Source organism: Pseudophryne corroboree, chromosome 6 (genome assembly GCF_028390025.1).
Source record: "Pseudophryne corroboree isolate aPseCor3 chromosome 6, aPseCor3.hap2, whole genome shotgun sequence".
In the NCBI taxonomy this organism is placed as follows: Eukaryota; Metazoa; Chordata; class Amphibia; order Anura; family Myobatrachidae; genus Pseudophryne; species Pseudophryne corroboree.
The window spans coordinates 138,717,485-138,745,230 of record NC_086449.1 but is presented as its reverse complement, the minus strand read 5'-3'; the positions used below and the strand labels follow the sequence as shown (position 1 = coordinate 138,745,230).

At 48.6% G+C, this 27,746-nt stretch overlaps 1 protein-coding gene across 4 annotated transcripts in view; it reads right to left on the bottom strand.

The window, feature by feature from the left end:
• DBNL (drebrin like) overlaps positions 1-27,746 on the bottom strand; it is a 54,503-nt gene that overhangs the window by 14,573 nt on the left and 12,184 nt on the right. The window contains exons 2-12 of one of the 4 annotated variants that reach the window (XM_063931898.1): positions 26,476-26,531; positions 26,171-26,283; positions 26,020-26,094; positions 9,906-10,049; positions 9,429-9,506; positions 9,191-9,342; positions 9,078-9,111; positions 8,435-8,528; positions 8,117-8,305; positions 7,937-8,025; positions 7,739-7,814 (exon numbers count right to left, since the gene is read on the bottom strand). In XM_063931898.1, coding sequence (XP_063787968.1) covers positions 7,739-7,814; positions 7,937-8,025; positions 8,117-8,305; positions 8,435-8,528; positions 9,078-9,111; positions 9,191-9,342; positions 9,429-9,506; positions 9,906-10,049; positions 26,020-26,094; positions 26,171-26,283; positions 26,476-26,531 — 1,100 coding nt within the window. Of the gene's footprint in view, positions 1-7,738; positions 7,818-7,936; positions 8,026-8,116; positions 8,306-8,434; positions 8,529-9,077; positions 9,112-9,190; positions 9,343-9,428; positions 9,507-9,905; positions 10,050-26,019; positions 26,095-26,170; positions 26,284-26,475; positions 26,532-27,746 lie in introns of all 4 variants that reach the window. The other 3 variants (XM_063931897.1, XM_063931900.1, XM_063931899.1) reach the window with 3 other exon arrangements.

Here is a 27,746-nt window from a genome sequence, read left to right as displayed (position 1 = left end):
ATGAAAAATTAAGTAAGGGCTTTTATATGATAAAGCCGCCTATTCTGACACACGCCTGGCTGAAGCCAGGGCTAATAGAATCTTCACCTTCCATGTGAAATATTTTAATTCCACAGTGGTGAGTGGATCACCAATGTGACTTTAGGAAACTCAAAACAACATTGAGATCCCAAGGTGCCACTGGGGGCACAAAAGGAGGCTGTATATGCAGTACCCCTTTTACAAACGTCTGAACTTTAGGCACTGAAGCCAGTTCTTTCTGGAAGAAATTTGACAGGGTCGAAATTTGAACCTTAATGGACCCTAATTTTAGGCCCATAGACAGTCCTGTTTTCAGGAAATGTAGGAAACGACCCAGTTGGAATTCCTCTGTAGGGACCTTCTTGGCCTCACACCACGCAACATATTTTCGCCAAATGCGGTGAAAATGTTTTGCGGTTACATCCTTCCTGGCTTCGACCAGGGTAGGGATGACTTCATCTGGAATGCCCTTTCAGGATCCGGCGTTCAACTGCCATGCCGTCAAACGCAGCCGCAGTAAGTCTTGGAACAGACAAGGCCCCTGCTGGAGCAGGTCCTTTCTTAAAGGTAGAGGCCACGGTTCTTCCGTGAGCATCTCTTGAAGTTCCGGGTACCAAGTCCTTCTTGACCCATCCGGAACCACGAGTATCGTTCTTACTCATCTCCTTCTTATGATTCTCAGTACTTTTGGTATGAGATGCATAGGAGGGAACACATACCCTGACTGGTACACGCACAGTGTTACCAGAGCGTCCACCGCTATTGCCTGAGGGTCCCTTGACCTGGCGCAATATTTGTCTAGTTTTTTGTTCAGGCGGGACGCCATCATGTCCACCTTTGGTTTTTCCCAACGGTTTACAATCATGTGGAAGACTTCCCGCTGAAGTCCCCACTCTCCCGGGTGGAGGTTATGCCTGCTGAGGAAGTTTGCTTCCCAGTTTTCCACTCCCGGAATTAACACTGCTGAGAGTGTTATCACATGATTTTTCGCCCAGCGAAGAATCCTTGCAGTTTCTGCCATTTCCCTCCTGCTTCATGTGCCGCCCTGTCTGTTTACGTGGGCGACTGCCGTGATGTTGTCCCACTGGATCAATACCGGCTGACCTTGAAGCAGAGGTCTTGCTAAGCTTAGAGCCTTGTAAATTGCCCTTAGCTCCAGTATATTTATGTGGAGAGAAGTCTCCAGACTTGATCACACTCCCTGGAAATTTTTTCCTTGTGTGACTGCTCCCCAGCCACTCAGGCTGGCATCCGTGGTCACCAGGACCCAGTCCTGAATGTCGAATCTGCGGCCCTTTCATAGATGAGCACTCTGCAGCCACCGCAGAAGAAAACACCCTTGTCCTTGGAGACAGGGTTGTCCGCTGATGCATCTGAAGATGCGATCCGGACCATTTTCCCAGCAGATTCCACTGAAAGGTTCTTGCGTGAAATCTACCGAATGGGATCGCTTTGTAAGAAACCACCATTTTTCACAGGACCCTTGTGCAATGATGCACTGATACTTTTCCTGGTTTTAGGAGGTTCCTGACTAGCTCGGATAACTCCCTGGTCTTCTTCTCCGGGAGAAAACATCCTTTTCTGGACTGTGTCCAGAATCATTCCTAGGAACATTAGACGTGTCGTCGGAAAAAGCTGCGATTTTGGAATATTTAGAATCCACTCGTGCTGTCGTAGAACTACTTGAGATAGTGCTACTCCGACCGCCAACTGTTCTCTGGACCTTGCCCTTATCAGGAAAGCGTCCATATTTCTTTTAGGAAGAATCATCATTTCGGCCATTACCATGGTAAAGACCCGGGGTGCCGTGGACAATCCAAACGGCAGCGTCTGAACTGATAGTGACAGTTCTGTACCACGAACCTGAGATACCCTTGGTGAGAAGGGCAAAATTTGGACATGTAGGTAAGCGTCCCTGATATCCAGTGACACCATATCGTCCTGGTTCGCTATCACTGCTCTGAGTGACTCCATCTTGATTTGAACCCTTGTATGTAATTGTTCAAATCTTTTAGATCTCACCGAGCCGTTTGGCTTCAGTACCACAATATAGTGTGGAATAATACCCCTTCCCTTGTTGTAGGAGGGGTACTTTGATTATCACCTGCTGGGAATACAGCCTGTGAATTTTTTTCCAATACTGCCTCCCTGTCGGAGGGAGACGTTGGTAAAGCAGACTTCAGGAACTTGTGAGGGGAAGACGTCTCGAATTTCCAATGTACACCTGGGATACTACGTGTAGGATCCAGGAGTCCACTTGCGAGTGAGCCCACTGCGTGCTGAAACTCTTGAGATGACCCCCCACCGCACCTGAGTCCGCTTGTATGGCCCCAGCGTCATGCTGCGGACTTGGCAGAAGCTGTGGAGGACTTCTGTTCCTGGGAATGGGCTGCCTGCTGCAGTCTTCTTCCCTTTCCTCTAACCCTGGGCAGATATGACTGGCCTTTTGCCCGCCTGCCTTTATGGGTACGAAAGGACTGAGACTGAAAAGACTGTGTCCTTTTCTGCTGAGATGTGACTTGGGGTAACAAAAGTGGATTTTCCAGCTGTTGCCATGGCCACCAGGTCCGATGGACCGCCCCTTTATACGGCAATACTTCCATGTGCCGTCTGGAATCTGCATCACCTGACCACTGTCGTGTCTATAAACATCGTCTGGCAGATATGGACATCACATCTACTCTTGATGCCAGAATGCAAATATCCCTCTGCGCATCTCGCATATATAGAAATGCATCCTTAAAATGCTCTATAGTCAATAAAATATTGTTCCTGTCAAGGGTATCAATATTTTCAGTCAGGAAATCCGACCAAGCCCCCCCAGCGCTGCACATCCAGGCTGAGGCGATTGCTGGTCGTAGTATAACACCAGTATGTGTGTATATACTTTTTAGGATATTTTTCAGCTTCCTATCAGCTGGCTCTTTGAGGGCGGCCGTATCTGGAGACGGTAACGCCACTTGTTTTTATAAGCGTGTGAGCGCCTTATCCACCCTAAGGTGTGTTTCCCAACTCGCCCTCACTTCTGGCGGGAAAGGGTATACCTCCAATAATTTTCTATCGGAGGAAACCCACGTATCATCACACACTTTAATTTATCTGATTCAGGAAAAACTACAAGTAGATTATTCCCACCCTACATAATACCCTTATTTGTGGTACTTGTAGTATCAGAAATATGTAACACCTCCTTCATTGCCCTTAACATGTAACGTGTGGCCCTAAAGGAAAATACGTTTGTTTCTTCACCGTCGACACTGAAGTCAGTGTCCGTGTCTGTGTCGACCAACTGAGGTAAATGGGCGTTTTTACAAGCCCCTGACGGTGTCTGAGACGCCTGGACAGGTACTAATTTGTTTGCCGGCCGTCTCATGTCGTCAACCGACCTTGCATCGTGTTGACATTATCACGTAATTCCTAAATAAGCCATCCATTCCGGTGTCGACTCCCTAGAGAGTGACATCACCAATACAGGCAATTTGCTCCGCCTCCTCACCAACATCGTCCTCCTACATGTCGACACACACGTACCGACACACAGCACACACACAGGGAATGCTCTGATAGAGGACAGGACCCCACTAGCCCTTTGGGGAGACAGAGGGAGAGTTTGCCAGCACACACCAAAAACGCTATAATTATACAGGGACAACCCCTTATACAAGTGTTTTCCCTTATAGCATTTTCACATATGTAATCATATCGCCAAATAAGTGCCCCCCCTCTCTGTTTTAACCCTGTTTCTGTAGTGCAGTGCAGGGGAGAGCCTGGGAGCCTTCCTCACAGCAGAGCTGAGCAGGAAAATGGCGCCGTGTGCTGAGGAGAATAGGCCCCGCCCCCTAAAACGGCGGGCTCTTCTCCCGGAGTTTGTGAGATCTGGCAGGGGTTAAATACATCCATATAGCCTCAAGGGCTATATGTGATGTATTTTAGCCATAAAAAAGGTATAATACATTGCTGCCCAGGGCGCCCCCCCCAGCGCCCTGCACCCTCAGTGACCGCTGGTATGAAGTGTGCTGACAACAATGGCGCACAGCTGCAGTGCTGTGCGCTACCTTATGAAGACTGAAAGTCTTCTGCCGCCTGTTTCTGGACCTCTGGACCTCTTCAACTTCGGCATCTGCAAGGGGGGTCGGCGGCACGGCTCCGGGACGAACCCCAGGGTGAGACCTGTGTTCCGACTCCCTCTGGAGCTAATGGTGTCCAGTAGCCTAAGAAGCAAATCCATCCTGCACGCAGGTGAGTTTACTTCTCTCCCCTAAGTCCCTCGTAGCAGTGAGCCTGTTGCCAGCAGGACTCACTGAAAATAAAAAACCTAACTTAAACTTTTATTCTAAGCAGCTCAGGAGAGCCACCTAGATTGCACCCTTCTCGGCCGGGCACAAAGATCTAACTGAGGCTTGGAGGAGGGTCATAGGGGGAGGAGCCAGTGCACACCACCTGATCCTAAAGCTTTTATTATTGTGCCCTGTCTCCTGCGGAGCCGCTAAACCCCATGGTCCTGACGGAGTCCCCAGCATCCACTTAGGACGTTAGAGAAAATCGTCAGTTAAGTGGTTAAATCATAAAAGTGGACCAAGACACACAAGATACTTATGGAATGACTTATTAGATCGTTATCTTCATAATCTGTGCCTCTGTCTGCCCTAGATTTGCAATTACATGGCTAAAGACAAGCAGCATAGATAAAGGAAAGAGTCATGTCATATCGCCAGGAGCCAAGGTGGACAGGACTGTGCTAACCACACAAACACAGCTGCCATGGTGCAGACACCAGGACCCATGCATCTCACTGCAAGAAGACTACCTCTCTGCACCCACACAACACTTACTTATATTGGAAAGTAAAGCCTACTTACGCAATCAGCATTCTCTCTAAGGGAGGATTCCTCATGCTCCTCATATCAATAGTACTACTGGTAAGTAAGGAAGTAATAACCAATATGTCAGCCTTCTAAATGGAACAGCTCTGGAAAACCATGATCAGGCACCCAAAAGTGACGTCAATGACATTTCTGAGGTCTTCCATACTGGGCTCATGGAACAGAATCAGTAAGCAGAGAACACAACGAGAGGCTACTCTGTAATAAGCAGGTTCCTAAAAAATAAATCAGATCAGCATCTCTCAGTCACTATGCTAGAGCGATTCACTTCTCACAGCCTTCAATGATAAGTACTGCAGACTTAGCTTAGTCTAAGGAATGCTCATACTTTTATATACATGGGAGGCATGCCTATAAGTGGCTGCCAGGATGCGGCAATGTATGCTATGTGTTACCATAAATGTAACACTCACTTTTACTAACCCAAGGAGTGATTAGGGAGAGGGATCTTCTAGGTAAACGTGTAGAATCTTATGAGTTATCTTTTCACGGTACAGAGCATTCCTAGTAAAGAAGGGCGGACATGATATGTCAAGGATCTTAGATAAAATAGCTAATGCTACCACCAAGTTCTAGATAAAGGGGGTAATTCAGACCTGATCGCTAGAGTGCGGTTTTTTGCATCCCTGTGATCAGGTGCTAGCCACCTATAGGGGGAGGGGGAAATCGCTGTGCAGGGGTGCGATCGCATGTGCAGAGAGCTGCACAAACAGAAGTTTGTGCAGTCTCTGCACAGCCCAGGACTTACTCTTCCAGTGCGATGATCGGGGCCGGAGCCGACGTCAGAAACCCTCCCTTCAAATGCCTGGCCCCTCATGCGTTTCTCCGGACACTCCCTGAAAACGGTCCGTTCCCACCCACAAACGGCCTCTTCCTGTCAGTCACCTTGTAATCGCTTTTCTCGCACATCCCGTCGCTGCGGACCAACGCGCCAGCACATTGCGGTGTATACGCATGCGCAATCGAGACCGGATCGCAGGCTGTATGAAAACGCAGCCTAGCGATCAGGTCTGAATTACCCCCCAAAGAACAGAAGCAGACATGGATACCAGATGAGTTGCCCCCCAGAATTAGATGGCCTTATATTTCTTGTTAGCCAGTAAATGAGATGTGTGCTCTAACAGGCTAATGGAGACATTTACTAAGCAGTGATAAGAGCGGAGAAGTGGGCCAGTGGAGAAGTTGCCCATGGCAACCAATCAGCACTGAAATAACATCTATAATTTGCATACTATAAAATGATACAGAGCTGCTGATTGGCCCCATCAACCACTTCTCCACTGGCTCACTTCTCCGCTCTTATCACTGCTTAGTAAATCTCCCCCTTAGTGTGCTGCACTCTTCTACCTGATCATTCTGCAGAAACAGAACACAAATTAAAGAAGAAGATGAGAAACTGGGAAGTGAAGAAGTTGCAGCTGGGGATCATTTACCTGGTGTTGGAGCCCTGACAGTCAGAATTGCACAATACTGTTTGTACGATTGCGTGCTCCAAGTTGCTGGTTATGGCCACTAGATTCTGCATTACACCAAGACAGCACTGCAGAATGCCGAGGCAACTCAGGAAATAAGATGTGCAGCACAGATTTATGCTTCCCTCCAAAGGGAATAAGAGAAAAGAACTGGAAGTGCATCAGACAAGGCTCATAGATCAACAACTCCCAATTGTTGACAAAAATATTGGGCAAAAATATTGACAAAACCAATTTATGGGTTTAAGATTTAGTGTAATAACTCGAAGATCAATATATATATTACACACACACACACACACACACACACACACACACACACACACACACACACACACACACACACACACACACACACTCTCTAGTCGTGTAATATGCTTTGAAACATTTCTCAAGTCACTAACACAAGGTGTGAGCATATATGTACTACTACGTGTGGGCTTAGAGCCCTTATCTTCATGTTTGCTGCTTGTTAAATGTGCTCTCCCAAATAAATGCAACCATTGTATAAAAGTAATAGCTCACGCCACATAGCATGCAGGTGCACCGGGTGTGTTGGCTCCACGCTACACCTCTGCATGCAGACTAGTCCCACAGCTCCTAAGCAGCTTTTCTTGCCCCATAATTTATTGCACCATGGGCCTGATTCAGTCGGCAGAAATTTTACCAAGCGTCTGTATTCATCCCTATGTGATCACACCGCCGCCATCAATGCATGCCTAGAAGTAACCATTATCACCATTAGCAGACCTTTGCACCAGCCCTAAAAATGGTGCAAGAGAGCCATCTGGACAGGCCTGGATTTCCGGCTGCACACCAACAACACAGTTATATGTCTGAACCCTCCATTGCCGCCCAGTCACACATTCACTGAGCCACAAGTGCAGATGCAGCTGCCCATAGCTGCTCAGAGTTGTGTATGCATGCTCTGACACATGCACAGATGCTAGAAGTCACAAGATCCACAGAGCAGAATTGTGCACAACTAGGAGTCAGGCCCTACGGGAACAGTATGATTTCCCCAGTGATGGGATCCCGGCCTTGAGTGCAGCATATCTGCTCGCCACACTTCGGGCCCGGGGTTCTATTCCCCCTCGGGTGGTTGCATGGACCACCACCCAAGTGGGGATTCCGACCGTCGGCATTTCAGTGGCTACATCTCATGATGGTCTGTGTGCATCACATTATCATAGACAAGCAGCAATCATTGACTTATCTTTTCTGTCTAGTTTTTGAATCTTTTAGGATAATGGAATAGGAAATCTATAAATAATCTACACTCACTGGAAATAAAAAAAGAGGCAGTGATTACTTTGTACCATCTGACCAGGTCCAATCCTAATTTCCCCACTACTCACTCACCAGCTTGGTAGTCGTAGAGCGCCCGCGCACATAACCCACGGTCCTCCTCCAGTCCCGTCTCGTAGACTGGCTCCTCCTGCTGAACAGATAAAAAGCGCGCAATGAGTCTGTGTCTCACACTACAGTCTAAGCAGGAGAACGCTGACTGTCGGGGTCTGGTGACAAGCTGCAGAGGAGAAACCTCTCCCTGGTACTAACCTGGGGAGGTTCTTCATATACTTTGTGGTCTTCTGGTGGCTCCTGGTATAAATCCTCCTCCTCGTCATGCTGAGGGACGGAGACTTGTTCTGCACAGAAATACAGGCTCATTTTTTCAGCTACATACAGTACATGAAAGTATTTCCCTTCTCCGATGTTACTACTATTGGTTATTTGTACCTTTCACATTGACAGTGGGTGCTGGAGGTGGATGAGATACAGGGGGAACAGGAGAATCTGGGGGTGTCTGATGGGCACGGTACACAGGGGATGCAGGGGGTTCCTGAACACGATTTATAGGGGAAGGAGGAGGAGACTCAGGCTCAGGCTGGCTGGTTGACTTCTGCAAGAAGGGACTGCGCAGCCTCCCTGGAGACAAGATGCCATGGGACAGAAAAAGACATACTCCATGAACAATGATGCAACAGAAGACATAACGTGAGGACAAAGCTACAGAACAACATCACGCACTCTGCAAGAGCTGCCGCTCATACTCACCAGGCTGTGCACTCACTGGAGTGGCACTAGGGAGAGACCGCTCTTTTTGTAGGAACATCTCTCGTGGGTTTACAGACTTCTGGGCAGCAGCATCCTGGAGAAGCAATCAAGGTTATGATGAGAGAGCTATCCAATGTCCTCTACTCTCACAGTCTGATCCTCATCTAACTCTGCAGAGCATTACATTCATACCTGCCAACCATCTGGAATTTGTGGGACAGTGACGCTTTTCCGACACTGTCCTGCTGTGCCAACAACTAGCCACAGTGTCCCGAGGTGCGTGTGTGTGTGGGGAGTTGGGAGGCTCCATGTCACTCGGCTGCTCCATTTAGCAGAGAAGGTGGTGAATAAATGCCACGCACAAGGGTACGGCATCTATTCCGTGAAAACAGAGATCTGGGCATGCCTCCAGCATGAAAAACATTGGGGGTGGGGTCATTCTGTCCATACGCCGAGGTCTCGATTGGAATTTACAGGAACTTGATATATAGGTATATGGTATACAGGCTCTACACTGGGCCCCACACCCAGGTCAATGGACCTTTGCAGAACTGTACAGCGCCCCCTACTGTCCCCACACCAAAGATTTCATTGTATATCTAACGTGCCCTATGTCCATTGCTGCTATTTCCCATCAACTCACCCGCTGTGTTTTCTCAGACTCTTGTTGCAGCTTCCTGTGTAGTATTAGAGAACACAAGGTTACAGTGACTGCTGGAGTAACCCAACAATGGTCTCATCTATAGCCCTACTCACCTCTGAGCATCTATCTCCCCTGACCTCTCCTTAAACCGTCTTTCTCTCTCTTCTGCCTCTTTCTTTTCCCGTTCTTTGCGTTCTTTCTCCAGTCGCTCCCTATCCAAGCTGGCCCTCCTCTGGTCCTCCTGCCTGCGTTCCTCCTCATCTTTCTGTGGATAGAAACTTAGTGTTAGTCTAGGACTGCATTAGTACTGTGCCAGTAGGTACTGTCTCCCTTATAGATGATGGCTCTTACCTCTGCCTTAGCCCAGAAGTTTTCTTTTCCAACACGTTTAATTTCGGACATTGCGTTGGTTTTCTGGTAAACAGAGCCCTGCATTGGAAAGGGAATAACAAGGTCAGTCTTTATTGCTCACGTCCTAACCAATGTTCCTGGCCATCTTATTTTCCATAAATTGTCTGCTCCCCGATGTCTTTGGCTATCCAATTGCCTTCACTCTCATCATTGATCCCCGACTCTCAATCTGCATCTCCCTCACCATCAGTCCTTGATCACATGTCGTCCACGCCATCAGCAATGTGTTCTGGAGGTGCGCGTCTATCCTTTCCAACATATGGCTTCATGTTCCACATCCATTGGTTCCTGGCTTCCCAGACCCTTTTCTAGCAGAACTAGCACCTGGCTGCCCACCCATTCACTCACAGATCTAGAAGCCCACCACATCTCTCCTGGCTGCCCATCCAATCTTTCTGACCACTAAGGCTCACTCACCACAGGGCCTTGTGGAGCATCATTGCCTCTTCTGCTCTCTTGATGGAAGTTGTAGTTGGCTCCGGAAGCTTTGGCCACCTTCTCCATGATAGAGTCTGGCTCTACATCCTCATCAGCCCGGGCATTAACTGTAACATGCGCTCCCTGAAAGAGGCCAAAAAAAATAGGATTTTAATACCTACCGGTAAATAATTTTCTCCTAGTCCGTAGAGGATGCTGGGGACTCCAAAAGGACCATGGGGTATAGACGGGATCCGCAGGAGACATGGGCACACTATAAGACTTTGAATGGGTGTGAACTGGCTCCTCCCTCTATGCCCCTCCTCCAGACCTCAGTTATAGGAACTGTGCCCAGGGAGACGGACATTTCGATGAAAAGGATTTTTGTTACACTAAGGGTGAGACACATACCAGCTTACACCACAAAACACACCGTACAACTGGATCAGCAAGAATACCAGATAACAGTATGAACGAAAAACAGCAACAAGCTGAACATAACCGATACACAAACTTCGTGTAACCGAAACAACAACTGCAAGTAACAGTCCGCACTGGGATGGGCGCCCAGCATCCTCTACGGACTAGGAGAAAAGGATTTACCGGTAGGTATTAAAATCCTATTTTCTCTTACGTCCTAGAGGATGCTGGGGACTCCAAAAGGACCATGGGGTCTATACCAAAGCTCCAGACCGGGCGGGAGAGTGCGGACGACTCTGCAGCACCGATTGAGCAAACATGAGGTCCTGATCAGCCAGGGTATCAAACTTATAGAACTTAACAAAAGTGTTTGAACCCGACCACGTAGCTGCTCGGCAAAGTTGAAGTGCCGAGACCCCTCGGGCAGCCGCCCAAGATGAGCCCACCTTCCTGGTAGAATGGGCCTTCACTGACTTCGGCAACAGTAATCCAGCCGTAGAATGAGCGTGCCGAATCGTATTACAAATCCAGCGTGCAATAGTCTGCTTGGAAGCAGGATTTCCAATCTTGTTGGAAGCGTACAGGACAAACAGAGCCTCCGTTTTCCTAATAAGAGCCGTTCTGGCGACAAATTCTCAAAGCTCTTACGACATCGAGAGACTTTGGCACAGTCACGGCATCCGTAGCCACCGGCACCACAATAGGTTGATTTATGTGAAACGAAGACACCACCTTCGGCAGAAATTGTTGACGAGTCCTCAATTCCGCTCTATCCTCATGGAAAATCAAATATGGGCTCTTGTGAGACAAAGCCGCCAATTCAGACACCTGTCTGGCAGACACCAAGGCCAAAAGCATGACCACCTTCCAAGTGAGAAATTTCAACTCAACCTTTCGTAAAGGTTCAAACCAGTGAGACAAATTGTAACACCACGTCAAGATCCCACGGGTGGCACAAACTGAGGATGGATATGCAGCACTCCCTTCACGAAAGTAGGAACTTCAGGAAGGGCGGCCAATTCTTTTTGAAAGAAAATAGATAAAGACAAAATCTGCACTTTGATGGAACCCAATTTCAGGCCTGCATCCACGCCTGCCTGCAAAAAATGGAGGAAACGACCCAGCTGAAACTCCTCCATAGGAGCTTTCTTGGCTTCACACCACGACACACATTTCCTCCAAATACGGTGATAATGCTTCGCCGTGACCTCCTTTCTAGCCTTAAGGAGAGTGGGGATGACTTCCCCGGGAATATCCTTTCGAGCTACGATTTGGCGTTCAACCTCCACGCCGTCAAACGCAGCTGCGGTAAGTCTTGAAATACGCACGGCCCCTGCAGTAACAGGTCCTCTCTGAGAGGAAGTGGCCACAGATCTTCTATGAGCAATTCCTGAAGATCCGGATGCCAGGCCCTCCATGGCCAATCTGGAACGACGAGTACTGCCGGAATCCGCGTTCTTCTTATGATCCTCAACACTTTTGGAATGAGAGGAAGTGGAGGGAGCACATATACCGACTGAAACACCCACGGAGTTACCAGGGCGTCCACTGCACTAGCTTGGGGGTCCCTTGACCTGGAACAATACCTCGGAAGCTTCTTGTTGAGGCGAGACGCCATCATGTCTATTTGAGGAATTCCCCAACGCCTTGCCACTTCTGCAAATACCTCTTGATGAAGAGCCCACTCTCCTGGATGGAGATCGTGTCTGCTGAGGAAGTCTGCTTCCCAGATGTCCACGCCTGGAAGGAAGACTGCTGACAGAGCGCTCACGTGTTTTTCCGCCCAGCGTAGAACTCTTGTGGCCTCCACCATCACCGCTCTGCTCTTTGTTCCGCCCTGGCGGTTTACGTACGCCACCGCGGTTACGTTGTCCGACTGAATCAGGACAGTTAGACCTCAAAGAAGGTGTTCCGCTTGCAGAAGGCCGTTGTAAATGGCTCTTAACTCCAGAACGTTTATGTGGAGACAAGTTTCCTGGCTTGACCATTTTCCCTGGAAACTTCTTCCTTGCGTGACTGCTCCCCAGCCTCGGTCAGCAGGACCCAATCCTGGATCCCGAACCTGCGTCCCTCTAGGAGGTGAGAACTTTGCAGCCACCACAGGAGAGAAATTCTAGTCCTGGAAGATAGACTTATTTTCCGGTGCATGTGCAAGTGAGACCAGGACCATTTGTCCAGCAGGTCCCACTGAAACACCCGGGCATGAAACCTGCCAAACGGAATGGCTTCGTAAGCCGCAACCATCTTCCCTAGCACTCGAGTGCATTGATGAATCGACACTCTTGCCGGTTTCAGAATCTCCTTGACTATGCATTAGATTTCCAGAGCTTTTTCCGCCGGAAGAAACACTCTCCGCAGTTCCGTGTCCAGGATCATGCCCAAGAAGGGCAGCCGAGTTGTCGGAATCAGCTGAGACTTTGGCAAATTTAGAATCCAACCATGATGTTACAGAACCGTCAGGGAGAGTTCCACATTTCTTAGCAACTGCTCCTTCGATCTCGCCTTTATCAGGAGATTGTCCAAGTACGGGATAATTGTGACACCCTGCTTGCGTAGGAGTACCATAATTTCCACCATCACCTTGGTGAAGACCCTCGGGGCCGTGGAAAGACCAAACGGCAACGTCTGAAATTGGTAATGAGGATCCTGCACCGCAAATCTCAGGAAAGCCTGATGTGGAGGATATATCGGGACGTGTAGGTAGGCATCTTTTATGTCGACTGACGCCATAAAATCCCCCCTTCTAGACTGGAGATCACCGCTCGAAGAGATTCCATCTTGAATATGAAAGTTTTCAAATACAGATTGAGGCATTTTAGGTTCAGGATCGGTCTGACCGAGCCGTCCTACTTTGGTACAACAAAGAGGCTCGAATAAAACCCTTCTCCCAGTTGAGACGGGGGTATAGGGACAATGACACTCTGTTGACACAGCTTTTGTATCGCAGCACTCACTACTTCCCTTTCTGGGATAGAAACTGGCAAGGCTGATTTGAAAAATCGGTAGGTGGGGGGGGGGGGGGACCTCCTGAAACTCCAGTTTGTACCCTTGGGACGCTATGTCTAACACCCAAGGATCTAGCCCCGAGTGAAACCAGACCTGACTGAAGAGTCGGAGATGCGCCCCCACCAGCACGGACTCCCGTAGGGGAGCCCCAGCGTCATGCGGTGGACTTGGCAGAGGCCGGGGAGGACTTTTGGCGGGAGCCTGACACAGCAGGCGACCTTTTTCCCCTTCCTCTGCCTTTTGAAGCAAGGAAGGACGAGCCTCTTCCTTTTTTGTATTTATTAGGCCGAAAGGACTGCATCTGATAATGGGGTGTCTTTTTCTGTTGTGCCGGAACATAAGGAAGAAAAGATGACTTACCCGCTGTAGCGGTAGACACCAGGTCAACGAGGTCGTCACCAAACAAGACACTACCTTTATAAGGGAGAGCTTCCATAGCTTTCTTGGAGTCGGCATCAGCATTCCATTGATGAATCCACAGCGCTCTCCTGGCCGAGACTGCCATGGCATTGGCCCTTGATCCCAAGAGGCCAATATCCCTCGCCACATCCTTTAGGTAAGCTGCAACGTCCCTGTTATAACCGAGAGTCAAAAGAATGTTATCCCTATCCAGGGTATCCATGTCAGATGCCAAATTATCAGCCCACTTAGCAATAGCACTACTCACCCAAGCCGACGCAACGGCAGGTCTGAGGAGTGCACCCGTAGTGACATAAATGGCCTTTAATGTCGTTTCCTGCTTACGATCCGCAGGATCCTTGAGGGCAGCAGTGTTGGGAGACGGAAGCACAAAATATTAAATATGCAAGTGCGCAGCCAACAGCAGCTGGTAAGAGGAAGATCAGTTTCTCAGAGAAAACCCAACAGTATGAAAAAGAATGTATACCAGCGCTGGCTGAACAAATTAATAAAAAGATGGTTTGCTTTATGTAAAAAGAAATAACAATTTATTAACAAATCTCATATAAACAATTTAAAAGAAAAGGAATTCCTATTGGAATTGGGAGACGGAAGCGCCACCTTCTTGGACAGCCGGGACAGAGCCTTGTCCACATTGGGAGATGACTCACACTTTTCCCTGTCGTCAGAGGGGGAAAGGATATGCCATTAGAATTCTCTTGGGAATCTGCCACCTTTTATCAGGCGATTCCCAGGCCTTTTCACAAAGAGCGTTAAGTTCATGAGAGGGGGGAAACGTCACCTCAGGTTTCTTTCCCTTATACAAACATACCCTTGTATCAGGAACAGCAGGTACTTCAGAAATATGTAAAACATCTTTAATTGCCACAATCATGTACTGAATACTCTTAACCAATTGTGAATGTAAACTGGCCTCACTATAGTCGACACTGGAGTCAGAGTCCGTGTCGGTATCCGTATCAGCTATTTGGGTAAATGAACGCTTTTGTGACCCTGAGGGGGCCTGTACCTGGGATAAGGCGTCCTCCATGGATTTTCTCCACGTTTGGGTCTGAGAATCAGATTTATCCAGCCTCTTAGACAATAACGCCACATTTGCATTCAATGTACTCAACATATTCACCCAATCAGCAGTCGGCGGTGCCGACAGTGTCACTCCCAAATCCTTCTCTGCGTCCCCAGTAACTTCCTCCGGGGAGGAGCACTCAGCCTCAGACATGTCGACACACCGTACCGACACACACACTCTCACACTGGCAATAGGGGACAGACCCACAGGGAAGCCTGTTAGAGAGAACACAGAGGGAGTATGCCAGCTCACACCCCAGCGCCCATATACTACTGAAAAAATTATATATGATCACTGCGCTGTTTAAAATAGCACCAGATGACTGTGCCCCCCCCCCCTTCCCGTTTTGCTCCCTGTACTTGCTAAGGAGAGTGGAGGTCCGGGCCAGCGTCTCTGCAGTGTCTGTGAAGAGAGAAAATGGCGCTTGTAAGCTGTGAGGGCTAAGCCACGCCCCCTCCCGGCGCGCTGTAGTCCCGCTCAAATTCAAATCTTTATACTGGCAGAGGTCTTATATTTAGAGCCTAGGCACTGAAAATATGCTCTTTTGCCAGTTTTAAAAACCTCAGTAACCTGCTGCCCAGGGCGCCCTCCCCTGCGCCCTGTGAGTGCCGTTGGTGTATGTGTGGGAGCATGGAGCACAGCGCGACCGCTGCGCTGTAACTCCGTTATTGAAGTCTTCTGCCGTCCTGAAGTCTTCTTTCTTCTTTATACTCACCCGGCTTCTTTCTTCTGACTTCTGTGAGGGGAATGACGGCGCGGCTCCGGAAACAAGCAGCTAGGCGCACCAAGTGATTGAACCCTCTGGAGCTAATGGTGTCCAGTAGCCTAAGAAGCAGAGCCCTGAAACTCAGAAGAAGTAGTCTGACTTCTCTCCCCTCAGTCCCACGATGCAGGGAGCCTGTAGCCAGCAGGTCTCCCTGAAAATAAAAAACCTAACAAAGTCTTTTCAGAGAAACTCAGGAGAGCTCCCCTAGTGAGTGTCCAGTCACTCCTGGGCACAAAGTCTGAGGTCTGGAGGAGGGGCATAGAGGGAGGAGCCAGTTCACACCCAAAGTCTTATAGTGTGCCCATGTCTCCTGCAGATCCCATCTATACCCCATGGTCCTTTTGGAGTCCCCAGCATCCTCTAGGACGTAATAGAAATAAAAAGTAGACCATTTGGACACGATTCAATTCAGTGACAGTTGAATAGCGCCGGGAATTAGCTCCCGGCGCTATTCAATACAACAGGGTGTTTTGTCGGGAGAACGGGTATTCTCCGACTTAAGTGCCCGGCGCATCGCTGCTTTCGCCACGCTAAGGGCAGAAATCAGCATCGCCCGGCACTTTTGTCGGATTTCTGCTCGCAATCCCCGGGGATGTGAGAAGAAATTCCATTGTTGGGTGTCATATGGCGCCATACTGAATAGCGCCGGGAGCTAATTCTGGCGCTATTCAACTGCCACTGAATTGAATGGTGTCCTCAGAAAGAGTTAAAAAAAAACCAAAGGAATAACAAAACAACTGAGAGATATAAATAAAGCCCTGAGCTAGAAATTATCACCACATGTGGATCTGCTTTCTGATGATACAGAGAGGAAAAGAACAGTAATAGAGGAATGAATGTTGGGAAGATCAGAAAGCGATGGGGAAGGTCATGTTCACTCAGGGTGGGTGAAGGTTATGGAGATCTAACCACACGGGGGAAATCCCCTGTGAAAACCCTGGGAAATAGGATTCATAATCAGTGGGGGTAACAGAAAGTAATGTGCAGACAAAACACCCCAATTCCCGGTGATTATCTGAAGATATAACAGACAGATGAGACCCAAGCTGTGTTTGTAGACTGACGCAGGAAGAGAAAATATGAGCTCTAAGGATGGTAACAACATGGAGTAAGTTCTGAAGGTGGTTTGACAGGGGTGTATTCAGAAGTTACAGGACCACTAAGACAAATGCCATAGGAGGTACAAACACTGTGTTCTGCATTACTCAGACATTCTGCTGCAGCCCAGTTGCAATGCAAAGTACCAATTCTCCCCCAGTCATGGCGAAGAGACGGTTACAAATATTCATGGGTGTGGTTGAGTAACAATCCAATGCAATAAAAGGCTATGGAGCACTAGTGTACTAGGGAGGTAATTCAGATCTGATCGCAGCAGCAAATTTGTTAGTGAATGGGCAAAACCATGTGCACTGCAGGGGGGGGGGGCAGATATAACATGTGCAGAGAGAGTTAGAGTTGGGTGGGATGTGTTCAAACTGAAATCTAAATTGCAGTGTAAAAATAAAGCAGCCAGTATTTATCCTGCACAGAAACAATATAACCCACCCAAATCTAACTCTCTCTGCACACGTTATAGCTGCCCCACCTGCAGTGCACATGGTTTAACCATTAGCTAACAAATTTGCTGCTGCGATCAGGTCTGAATTAGGCCCTTGATATCTACTCTTCATTTCTGGAAGGAGACCTTCTGATCTCCAGTTGGTAGCAAAGAATACGGATATAAAAATAGAAAATATTTAGGAGTTGTGTAATCACCTGAATGCACTTACACTATCCGGACATGCTGCAGAATAGATCACAGTTGTTCCTGAATTTGAGACAACTGTTCTATTTAATGAGGAAAGCTGCACTGCATACTGATGTGTGGGTGTATTAAAGGAACAGGAATAAACAGATACTGATCAGATTCTAAATGGGATACAAAAAAAACATACAGACATGTCCTCATACATCTTTGCTGCAGTCGCGCCAAATAGCCTCTCTTGGCACGCCAGGTTGCCTGAGACTCTGCTAGCGCCGGGGGCGACTTTTGTTGTGGAAAATGCATCTTATGGGGCATACACACGGTGCGATTTAACTACCGATATGGACTATGGGCCTAATTCAGACCTGATCACTCGTTAGCAGTTTTTTGCACTGCTGCGATCAGATAGTCGCCGCCTACAGGGGAGTGTATTTTAGCTGTGCAAGTGTGCGAACGCATGTGTAGCAGAGCTGGACAAAAAGATCTTTTGCAGTTTCTGAGTAACCCAGAACTTACTCAGCCGCTGCGATCACTTCAGCCTGTCCAGGACCGGAATTGACGTCAGACACTCGCCCTGTAAACGCTTGGACACGCCTACGTTTTTCCAACCACTCTCAGAAAACGGTCGGTTGACACCCATAAACGCCTTCTTTCTGTCAATCTCCTTGCAATCTGCTGTGCCAATGGATTCTTCGTAAAACCTATCGCACAGCAATGATCCGCTTTGTACCGGATCGACACGCCTGCGCATTGCGGTGCATACGCATGCGCAGTTCTGACCTGATCGTAGCGCAGCGAAAAAACTAGCGTGCGATCAGGTCTGAATTACCCCCTATATATTGCATCGTGTGTATACAGCTTGCGATGCCAATGCATGCTCCCGCAGGTTCGGCATCACAAGTAAAAAGAGACCGTGCAGGCAGGTCAATTTTGACTATAACGTGTACAATCTAATACATTGTATAGTCAAAATTGACCATAGCAAAAAAATCGCACCATGTGTATAGGCAATATCAGTGGATTTCGGTACTGGGGTGATTCAAGGAAATTGCATAGTGCAAATCTGCCTATAGGCAGAATGGCACTGTGTGTATGCCCCTTTCCTTACAATGTAATGTGACTAGGATGCACAAGGAGACTATGCTGATTAATTTTATATATGACACTTGTATATCTGTGTGTGACTGAGTCTCTGAATCTGTACACGAAGTGCTACAATGTACTAGCCACAGCTTTTTCCACATCAGTTTCTGTTGTGCTCTGTATACAGACTCAGTCACACACAATATACAAGTGTCATATAGCAAATTATCAGCAGTCTCATGGTACGTCCTAGTCACATTACATTGTGAGCAAGATGCAGTTTCCGCAAAAAAGTATACCCCTAAGGCAGTGACTGGAAATCACTGAGGAAGTCTGAGGGTCTGTTATACCCTCTGCTGCCTGTGTAAGTAGAAATGAGGAATCTCTCAAGGGGTGGTATTCAGTTTGCCGGCTGTTGGGATCCCGGCCCACAGTATACCGGCGCCGGAATCCTGACACCCGGCATACCGACAACTTTTCTCTTGGGTGTCCACGCCACCCCCCCTGGAGGGAGAATAAATAGTGTGGCGCGCCACCGTGCCACAGCGAGCCCACAAGGGGCTCATTTGCGCTCACCCAGCTGTCGGTATGCCGGCGGTCAGAATCCCGGCGCCGGTATGCTGGCCGCCGGGAGCCCGGCCACCGGCATACCATACTACACCCCCCTCAAGCAGTTACTGTTATGCAGGTGGAATAGAAAAGAACTATGTGGTTCTAGGCTGGATGTTTGGTGACGATCATAAGAGATGACTGTGATTGCTGCAGGTCATTTGATGTGCCTAGGCATGTAGAGGGGGCGGCCTCTTTTCTCCAAAGGCGGGACTAGGAGGGCTAATTTTCTGGTCTTCACAAATTTGATGGGCTTCAATAGCTCTGCCAAGTAATGATTGTAATCTTACACGCTGTGACATATTTAGTGATTAATAACTAGCTTACACAGAACACATAACAAGCGCCTTCACACTAACACCAACGCCCCCAAGTGGCCAGTCCCAGGAACAAGCCAGTGTTTATCTTATTTTATCTGTTCTGCTGGAGACAATCAGCCAATAACCACCCACACTGGTAGATCGCCAGCATTTATCAATGCCAATTAATAGATGATCTGATGCGGAGAGGAATAGGGGCTGATTTTAGGCTCCTATAAAATAAGATTTTAAACCTACCAGTAAATCTTTTTCTCCTAGTACGTAGAGGATGCTGGGGACTCCGTAAGGACCATGGGGTATAGACTGGCTCCGCAGGAGACATGGGCACTCTAAAGACTTTAGAATGGGTGTGCACTGGCTCCTCCCTCTATGCCCCTCCTCCAGACCTCAGTTAGAGAAACTGTGCCCAGAGGAGACGGACAGTACGAGGAAAGGATTTTTATTAATCTAAGGGCAAGATTCATACCAGCCCACATCATCCACACCGTATAACATGGAATATACAAACCAGTTAACAGTATGAAACAAAACAGCATCAGTCCGAGACTGATCAAAACTGTAACATAATCCTTATGTAAGCAAAAACTATATACAAGTCTTGCAGAATTTAGTCCGCACTGGGACGGGCGCCCAGCATCCTCTACGGCCTAGGAGAAAAAAATTTACCGGTAGGTTTAAAATCTTATTTTCTCTTACGTTCTAGAGGATGCTGGAGACTACGTAAGGACCATGGGGATTATACCAAAGCTCCAGATCGGGCGGGAGAGTGTGGATGACTCTGCAGCACCGATTGAGCAAACATGAGGTCCTCCTCAGCCAAGGTATCAAACTTGTAGAATTTAGCAAAAGTGTTTGAACCCGACCAAGTAGCCGCTCGGCAAAGTTGCAATGCCGAGACACCTCGGGCAGCCGCCCAAGAAGAGCCCACCTTCCTACTGGAATGGGCCTTTATCGAATTTGGTACCGGCAATCCAGCCGTAGAATGAGCCTGCTGAATCGTGTTACAGATCCAGCGGGCAATAGTCTGCTTAGAAGCAGGGGCGCCAACCTTGTTGGCTGCATACAGGACAAACAGTGCCTCTGTTTTCCTAACTCGAGCCGTCCTGGCTACATAAACTTTAAGGCCCTGACTACATCAAAAGATTTGGAATCCTCCAAGTCCCCCGTAGCCACAGGCACCACAATAGGTTGGTTCATATGAAACAATGAAACCACCTTAGGCAGAAATTGAGGACGAGTCCTCAACTCTGCTCTATCCACATGGAAAAGCAGATAGGGGCTTTTGTGAGACAAAGCCGCCAATTCGGACACCCGACTCGCAGATGCCAAGGCCAACAACATGACCACTTTCCAAGTGAGAAATTCCAACTCAACTGTTTGAAGAGGTTCAAACCAGTGTGACGTAAGGAACAGTAACACCACGTTAAGGTCCCACGGTGCCACTGGGGGCAGAAAAGGAGGCTGGATGTGCAGCACTCCCTTTACAAAAGTCTGGACTTCTGGGAGAGAAGCCAATTCCTTCTGAAAGAATATAAATAGGGCCGAAATCTGTACCTTAATGGAGCCTAACTTCAGGCCCATATCCACTCCTGTCTGTAGAAAGTGGAGAAAACGGCCCAGGTGGAAATCTTCCGTAGGAGCATTCTTGGCTTCACACCAAGAAACATACTTCCTCCAGATACGGTGATAATGTTTCGCCGTCACCTCCTTCCTAGCCCTTATCAGAGTAGGGATGACTTCCTCCGGAATACCTTTCCCTGCTAGGATTCGGTGTTCAACCGCTATGCCGTCAAAAGTAACCGCGGTAAGTCTTGGAACACGCAGGGCCCCTGCTGCAACAGGTCCTCCCTGAGAGGAAGAGGCCATGGATCTTCTGTGAGCATCTCCTGAAGATCTGAATACCAGGCCCTTCGAGGCCAATCTGGAACAACGAGTATCGTCTGCACTCTTTTTCTTCTTATGATTCTCAATATTTTGGAGATGAGAGGAAGAGGAGGGAATACATAGACCGACTGAAACACCCATGGTGTCACCAGGGCGTCTACCGCTACTGCCTGAGGGTCCCTTGACCTGGCACAATACCTCCGAAGCTTCTTGTTGAGGCGTGACGCCATCATGTCTATTTGAGGAAGTCCCCAAAGACTTGTTATCTCTGCAAAAACTTCTTGATGAAGTCCCCACTCTCCTGGATGGAGATCGTGTCTGCTGAGAAAGTCTGCTTCCCAGTTGTCCACTCCCGGAATGAAGACTGCTGACAGAGCGCTTATGTGATTTTCTGCCCAGCGCAGAATCCTTGTGGCTTCCGCCATTGCCACTCTGCTCCTTGTCCCGCCTTGGCGGTTTACATGAGCCATGGCTGTGACGTTGTCTGATTGAATCAGAACCGGTAGGTCGCGAAGAAGATTCCCCGCTTGTCGTAGGCCGTTGTATATGGCCCTTAATTCCAGTATGTTGATGTGTAGACAAGCCTCCTGGCTTGACCATAGTCCCTGAAAATGTCTTCCTTGTGTGACTGCTCCCCATCCTCGGAGACTCGCGTCCGTGGTCACCAGAACCCAGTCTTGAATGCCGAACCTGCGACCCTCTAGAAGGTGAGCACTCTGCAGCCACCACAGGAGAGATACCCTGGCCCTGGGGGACAGGCTTATTTTCTGATGAATTTGAAGATGGGACCCGGACCACTTGTCCAGAAGGTCCCACTGAAATGTCCTAGCATGAAACCTGCCGAAGGGGACGGCCTCGTAGGTCGCCACCATTTTTCCCAGTACTCGAGTGCATTGATGGACTGACACCCTTTTTCGGTTTTAACAGGTCTCTGACCATGTTCTGGAGTTCCTGGGCTTTTTCCATCGGGAGAAAAACCCTCTTTTGTTCCGTGTCCAGAATCATGTCTAAGAAAGACAGCCGAGTCGTTGGAACCAACTGTGACTGGTAGATTTAGAATCCAGCCATGTTGCTGCAGCACTCTCAGGGAGGGCGACGCGCTTTTCAGCAACTGATCTCTCGATCTCGCTTTTATCAGGAGATCGTCCAAGTACGGGATAATTGTGACTCCCTGCCTGCGCAGGAGCACCATCATTTCCGCCATTACCTTGGTGAAAATCCTCGGGGCCGTGGAAAGCCCAAACGGCAACGTCTGAAACTGGTAATGACAGTCCTGTACAGCGAATCTCAGGTACGCCTGATGAGGGGGATATATGGGGACATGAAGGAATGCATCCTTTACGTCTAGTGACACCATAAAATCCCCCCTTCCAGGCTGGAGATAACCGCCCGGAGCGATTCCATCCTGAATTTGAACTTTTTCAAGTACAGGTTTAGGGATTTTAGATTTAGAATGGGCCTGACTGAGCCATCCGGTTTCGGAACCACAAACAGGGTTGAATAGCACCCCTTCCCCTGTTGAACTAAGGGAACCTTGACAATCACCTGCTGTTGATACAGCTTTTGAATTGCAGCTAAAACTATCTCCCTCTCTGGGGGAGACGCTGGTAAAGCCGATTTGAAAAATCGGCGCGGAGGCACCTCTTCGAATTCCAGCTTGTATCCTTGGGATACAATTTCCATCGCCCAAGGATCCACGTCTGATTGAACCCAGACGTGGCTGAAGAGTCGAAGACGTGCCCCCACCGGGGCGGACTCCCTCTGTGGAGCCCCAGCGTCATGCGGTGGATTTAGTAGAAGCCGGGGAGGACTTCTGCTCCTGGGAACTAGGCGTAGCAGGCATTCTTTTCCCTCTACCCTTACCTCTGGCGAGGAAGAAGGAGCCCCGACCTCTTCTGGACTTATGCGACCGAAAGGACTGCATCTGATATTGTGGTGTTTTCTTTTGCTGTGGTGGAACATAAGGTAAAAAAGTAGATTTACCCGCGGTAGCTGTGGAAACCAGGTCCGCAAGACCTTCCCCAAATAAAACCTCACCCTTGTAAGGCAAAACTTCCATATGTCTCTTTGAGTCGGCATCACCCGTCCATTGGCGGGTCCACAGGGCTCGCCTAGCAGAAATCGCCATGGCGTTGGCTCTCGAACCTAGCATAAAATGGTATCCCTATCTAGGGTATCAATGTCAGCTGACAAGGTATCTGCCCAAGCTGCTACAGCGCTACAAACCCAAGCCGACGCTATTGCCGGTCTGAGCAAGGCACCCGTATGTGTATAAATTGATTTTAAGGTAGTCTCCTTTCTGCGATCAGCAGGATCCTTGAGGGCCGCCATGTCTGGAGACGGTAGCGCCACCTTTTTGGACAAACGCGTTAAAGCCTTGTCCACCTTGGGCGAGGATTCCCACCGTAACCTGTCCTATGCAGGGAAAGGATACGCCATAAGAATTCTCTTGGGAATCTGCAGTTTCTTGTCTGGAGTTTCCCAAGCTTTTTCAAATAACGCGTTCAGCTAATGAGATGGGGGAAAGGTTACTTCAGGTTTCTTTTCCTTAAACATGCATACCCTCGTGTCAGGGACAGAGGGGTCATCTGTGATATGCAAAACCTCTTTTATTGCAATAATCATATAATGAATACTTTTGGCCACCCTTGGGTGTAACCTCGCATCATCGTAGTCGACACTGGAGTCAGAATCCGTGTCGGTATCAGTGTCTGCTACTTGGGACAGGGGACGTTTCTGAGACCCTGAAGGGCCCTGTGATACAGCCAAAGCCATGGATTGACTCCCTGTTTTATCCCTGGACTCTGCTTTGTCCAATCTCTTATGTAATAAAGACACATTTGCATTTAAAACAATCCACATATCCAACCAATCAGGTTTCGGCGTTGCCGACGGAGACACCACAATCATCTGCTCCACCTCCTCCTTAGATGAGCCTTTCGCTTCAGACATGCCGACACACACGTACCGACACCCCCACACACTCATATATATATCTATATGGAGACAGTCCCCCAATAAGGCCCTTTGGAGAGACAGAGAGAGAGTATGCCAGCACACACCTAGCGCCACCAGACACTGGAATAAAATCCCAGTTAGTACAGCGCTTTTATATAAATATATATTATTACACTAACTGCGCCAATTAAATGTGCCCCCCCCCCCCCCCTTTTTGCCCTCTGTAACCGTGTTCAGCAGGGGAGAGTCCGGGGAGCCAGCTTCTCTGCAGTGTGCTGTGGAGAAAATGGAGCTGGTTAGTGCTGGAGGATCAAGCTCCGCCCCCTCAGCGGCGGGCTTCGGTCCCGCTCAAATTATTTATACTGGCGGGGTTTTTTTAATATACCGCCTCCACAGTATCTAAACTTTATGCCAGTGTCCCTTGAGGTTAATATTGCTGCCCAGGGAGCCCCCCCTGCGCCCTGCACCCTTACAGTGCCCGCTGTGTGTGTATGTGTGGGAGCAATGGCGCACAGCGTTACCGCTGCGCGTTACCTCAGTGAAGATCTGAAGTCTTCTTTCTTCTTAATACTCACCCGGCTTCTATCTTCCGGCACTGTGAGGAGGACGGCGGCGCGGCTCCGGGACGAACGGCGAGGATGAGACCTGCGTTCCGACCCTCTGGAGCTAATGGTGTCCAGTAGCCTAAGAAGCAGAGCCTATCATTTAAGTAGGGCTGCTTCTCTCCCCTCAGTCCCACGATGCAGGGAGCCTGTTGCCAGCAGCGCACCCTGAAAATAAAAAACCTAACAAAATTCTTTTTCAGAGAAACTCAGGAGAGCTCCCCTGCAGTGCACCCAGTCTCCTCTGGGCACAGGATCTAACTGAGGTCTGGAGGAGGGGCATAGAGGGAGGAGCCAGTGCACACCCATTCTAAAGTCTTTAGAGTGCCCATGTCTCCTGCGGAGCCCGTCTATACCCCATGGTCCTTACGGAGTCCCCAGCATCCTCTAGGACGTAAGAGAAACACAGATTTGGGAACAATTTTGTTTCAGTGTATACATGGCCAGATCTGCATCACACAATATTTTTTTTGGGTTCAGTATGATTTCCCGACAGGCGTCAGTATACAGACAACGGCATCCCGATGAGCGCAAAGAAAACCCCTTGCCGGCTCTACGGGTGTCGTGGACACCCATGAGTGGGCATAGACTGAGCGCCGGGATTCTGGCTGTCGGCATTGCCAGCTGTCGGGATTTCAGTGTCGGTATTCTGACAGCCAGGATCCTAACAGCCGGCAAATTAACTACATCCCGTTTTCTTTTATGACTACATAGTCTAAAGCAATACTGTTCAAGTAAGAGATAAATTCAAATCTAAAGTTCTTATAGTAACTTACTGTAGGGCATATTTAAATAACTGTAGGCTCTGGAATAGAATTTATAACAATGGAGTTATATGGAAATATATTGATTGAAAATTTGTACGGATAGGCCCGCTGTATATAGCGGGATTCCGCCAGATATGTACAGCAGATACAGGGCCGTTTGTAGAACCAACATTGTATATCCTGTCATTCCCATATACTGGTAATGGAAACAAAATGGACACACCAAGGAAATTAAGGGGCAACGTACATAAACGAACATAAATGGAATAAGTCACATGCTTTTCTTTCTCATGGTTCAGAAACAGTGCCTATTGCATGGATGAGAACATATCAGGGGGGGCAAATATAGTGAATATTATAAAGATTGTAGTAATTGAGCCTCAGAAGAAATATACAGGTTCCTGGGAGAAGAGAATGGAACAAGGACAGGTGGGAGGACATCTGGAAAGAACAGGGGATCTTGTACCTTTAAAAAGTTTGCCATAGTGCTGACATGATTGGCACATATTCCTTTCCGAGTGTCATTCACACCTTCCCCGGTCTAGAAGAGAAAGAAGCATGAGACAGGGTATCCTGAGCAAGTGCTAACCATGAACTGGCAGATCTCGCTGACTCACCCAGTTAATAAGGACATATTTGGGAAGGCCGGAGTTGGGGTCCAATACTCTGCAAAAGGCGTACATCACTTTCCCACTGCTCAGCTCATCCACCAGTTCCTCCAGACCCCCGTCTGTGATAGAGAAGAGAGAGATGGAAAAAGGACAAACTGAGGCAGCAGGGGGGGGGGGGGGGGAGAGACGTGAGCTGGAAAAAGAATGAGGTCACTCGAGGTAGAGACTATGGTAAAAGTGATAAGAGGTTTCTCAAAGGCTGAGCACTCTCTAGGCTTTTATGTAGTGAGGTTTCCTGTACACACACATACCTCCAGTCCCCGCCAGTCTAATGTCATTGTTGTTGCCTTCATAGGTGTAGAGGGCCCTGAAATTATAAACACTCAAATTAGCAATGTGCATGTACAGGTTAAACCAAATGCTGACAACCTGTGGTTCTTCAGCTGTCCCAGCATACAGTACATTGCTAGACATACCCGTCTAATAATGGTCACATACTAATACAGAGGGGAGGCAACTTCAGTCATGGAACTAGGAGTCCCAGCGTGCCGACACTGGACATGAAACTTGTAGTTCGACCACAGCTAGAGCCACAAGTCGGCAAAGCCTAATGGGGTATATGCAATTGCGGTCGAATTCCGGCTGGAATTCGACCGTTTTTAAATTCTACACAATTCGACAGTCACATACCCTCCCGCCGGGACCCGAATTCGACATATTCAATAAAAAACGGATTCGACAGTCCCGCTGTCGAAAAACGGACCAATTGACGGATAAGTGCGTCCTGGATTCGACTTTTCGGACAGCACTAAAATGGTTAAAAAACCCTAAAAAAAAAACCCTCCTAAGCATTGGGCTCTTTGAGCTGGTCCTGGTTGTAAAAATACGGGGGGGAAATTGACATGGGATCCCCCGTATTTTTAGAACCAGCACCGGGCTCTGCGTCCGGTCCTGGTGCAAAAAATACGGGGGACAAAAGACGTAGGGGTCCCCCGTATTTTTAACACCAGCACCGGGCTCCACTAGCTGGAGAGATAATGCCACAGCTGGGGGACACTTTTATATCGGTCCCTGCGGCCGTGGCATTAAATCCCCAACTAGTCACCCCTGGCCGGGGTACCCTGGAGGAGTGGGGACCCCTTAAATCAAGGGGTCCCCCCCCTCCAGCCACCCAAGGGCCAGGGGTGAAGCCAGAGGCTGTCCCCACCATCCATGGGCTGCGGATGGGGGGCTGATAGCCTTGCGTCAAAGAAAAGAATATTGTTTTTTTGCAGCAGAACTACAAGTCCCAGCAAGCCTCCCCCGCAAGCTGGTACTTGGAGAACCACAAGTACCAGCATGCGGGGGGGAAACGGGCCCGCTGGTACCTTTAGTTCTACTGCAAAAAAAATACCCAAATAAAAATAAGAATTTACTTACCGATAATTCTATTTCTCGTAGTCCGTAGTGGATGCTGGGCACTCCGTAAGGACCATGGGGAATAGCGGCTCCGCAGGAGACAGGGCACATCTAAAGAAAGCTTTAGGATCACCTGGTGTGCACTGGCTCCTCCCCCTATGACCCTCCTCCAAGCCTCAGTTAG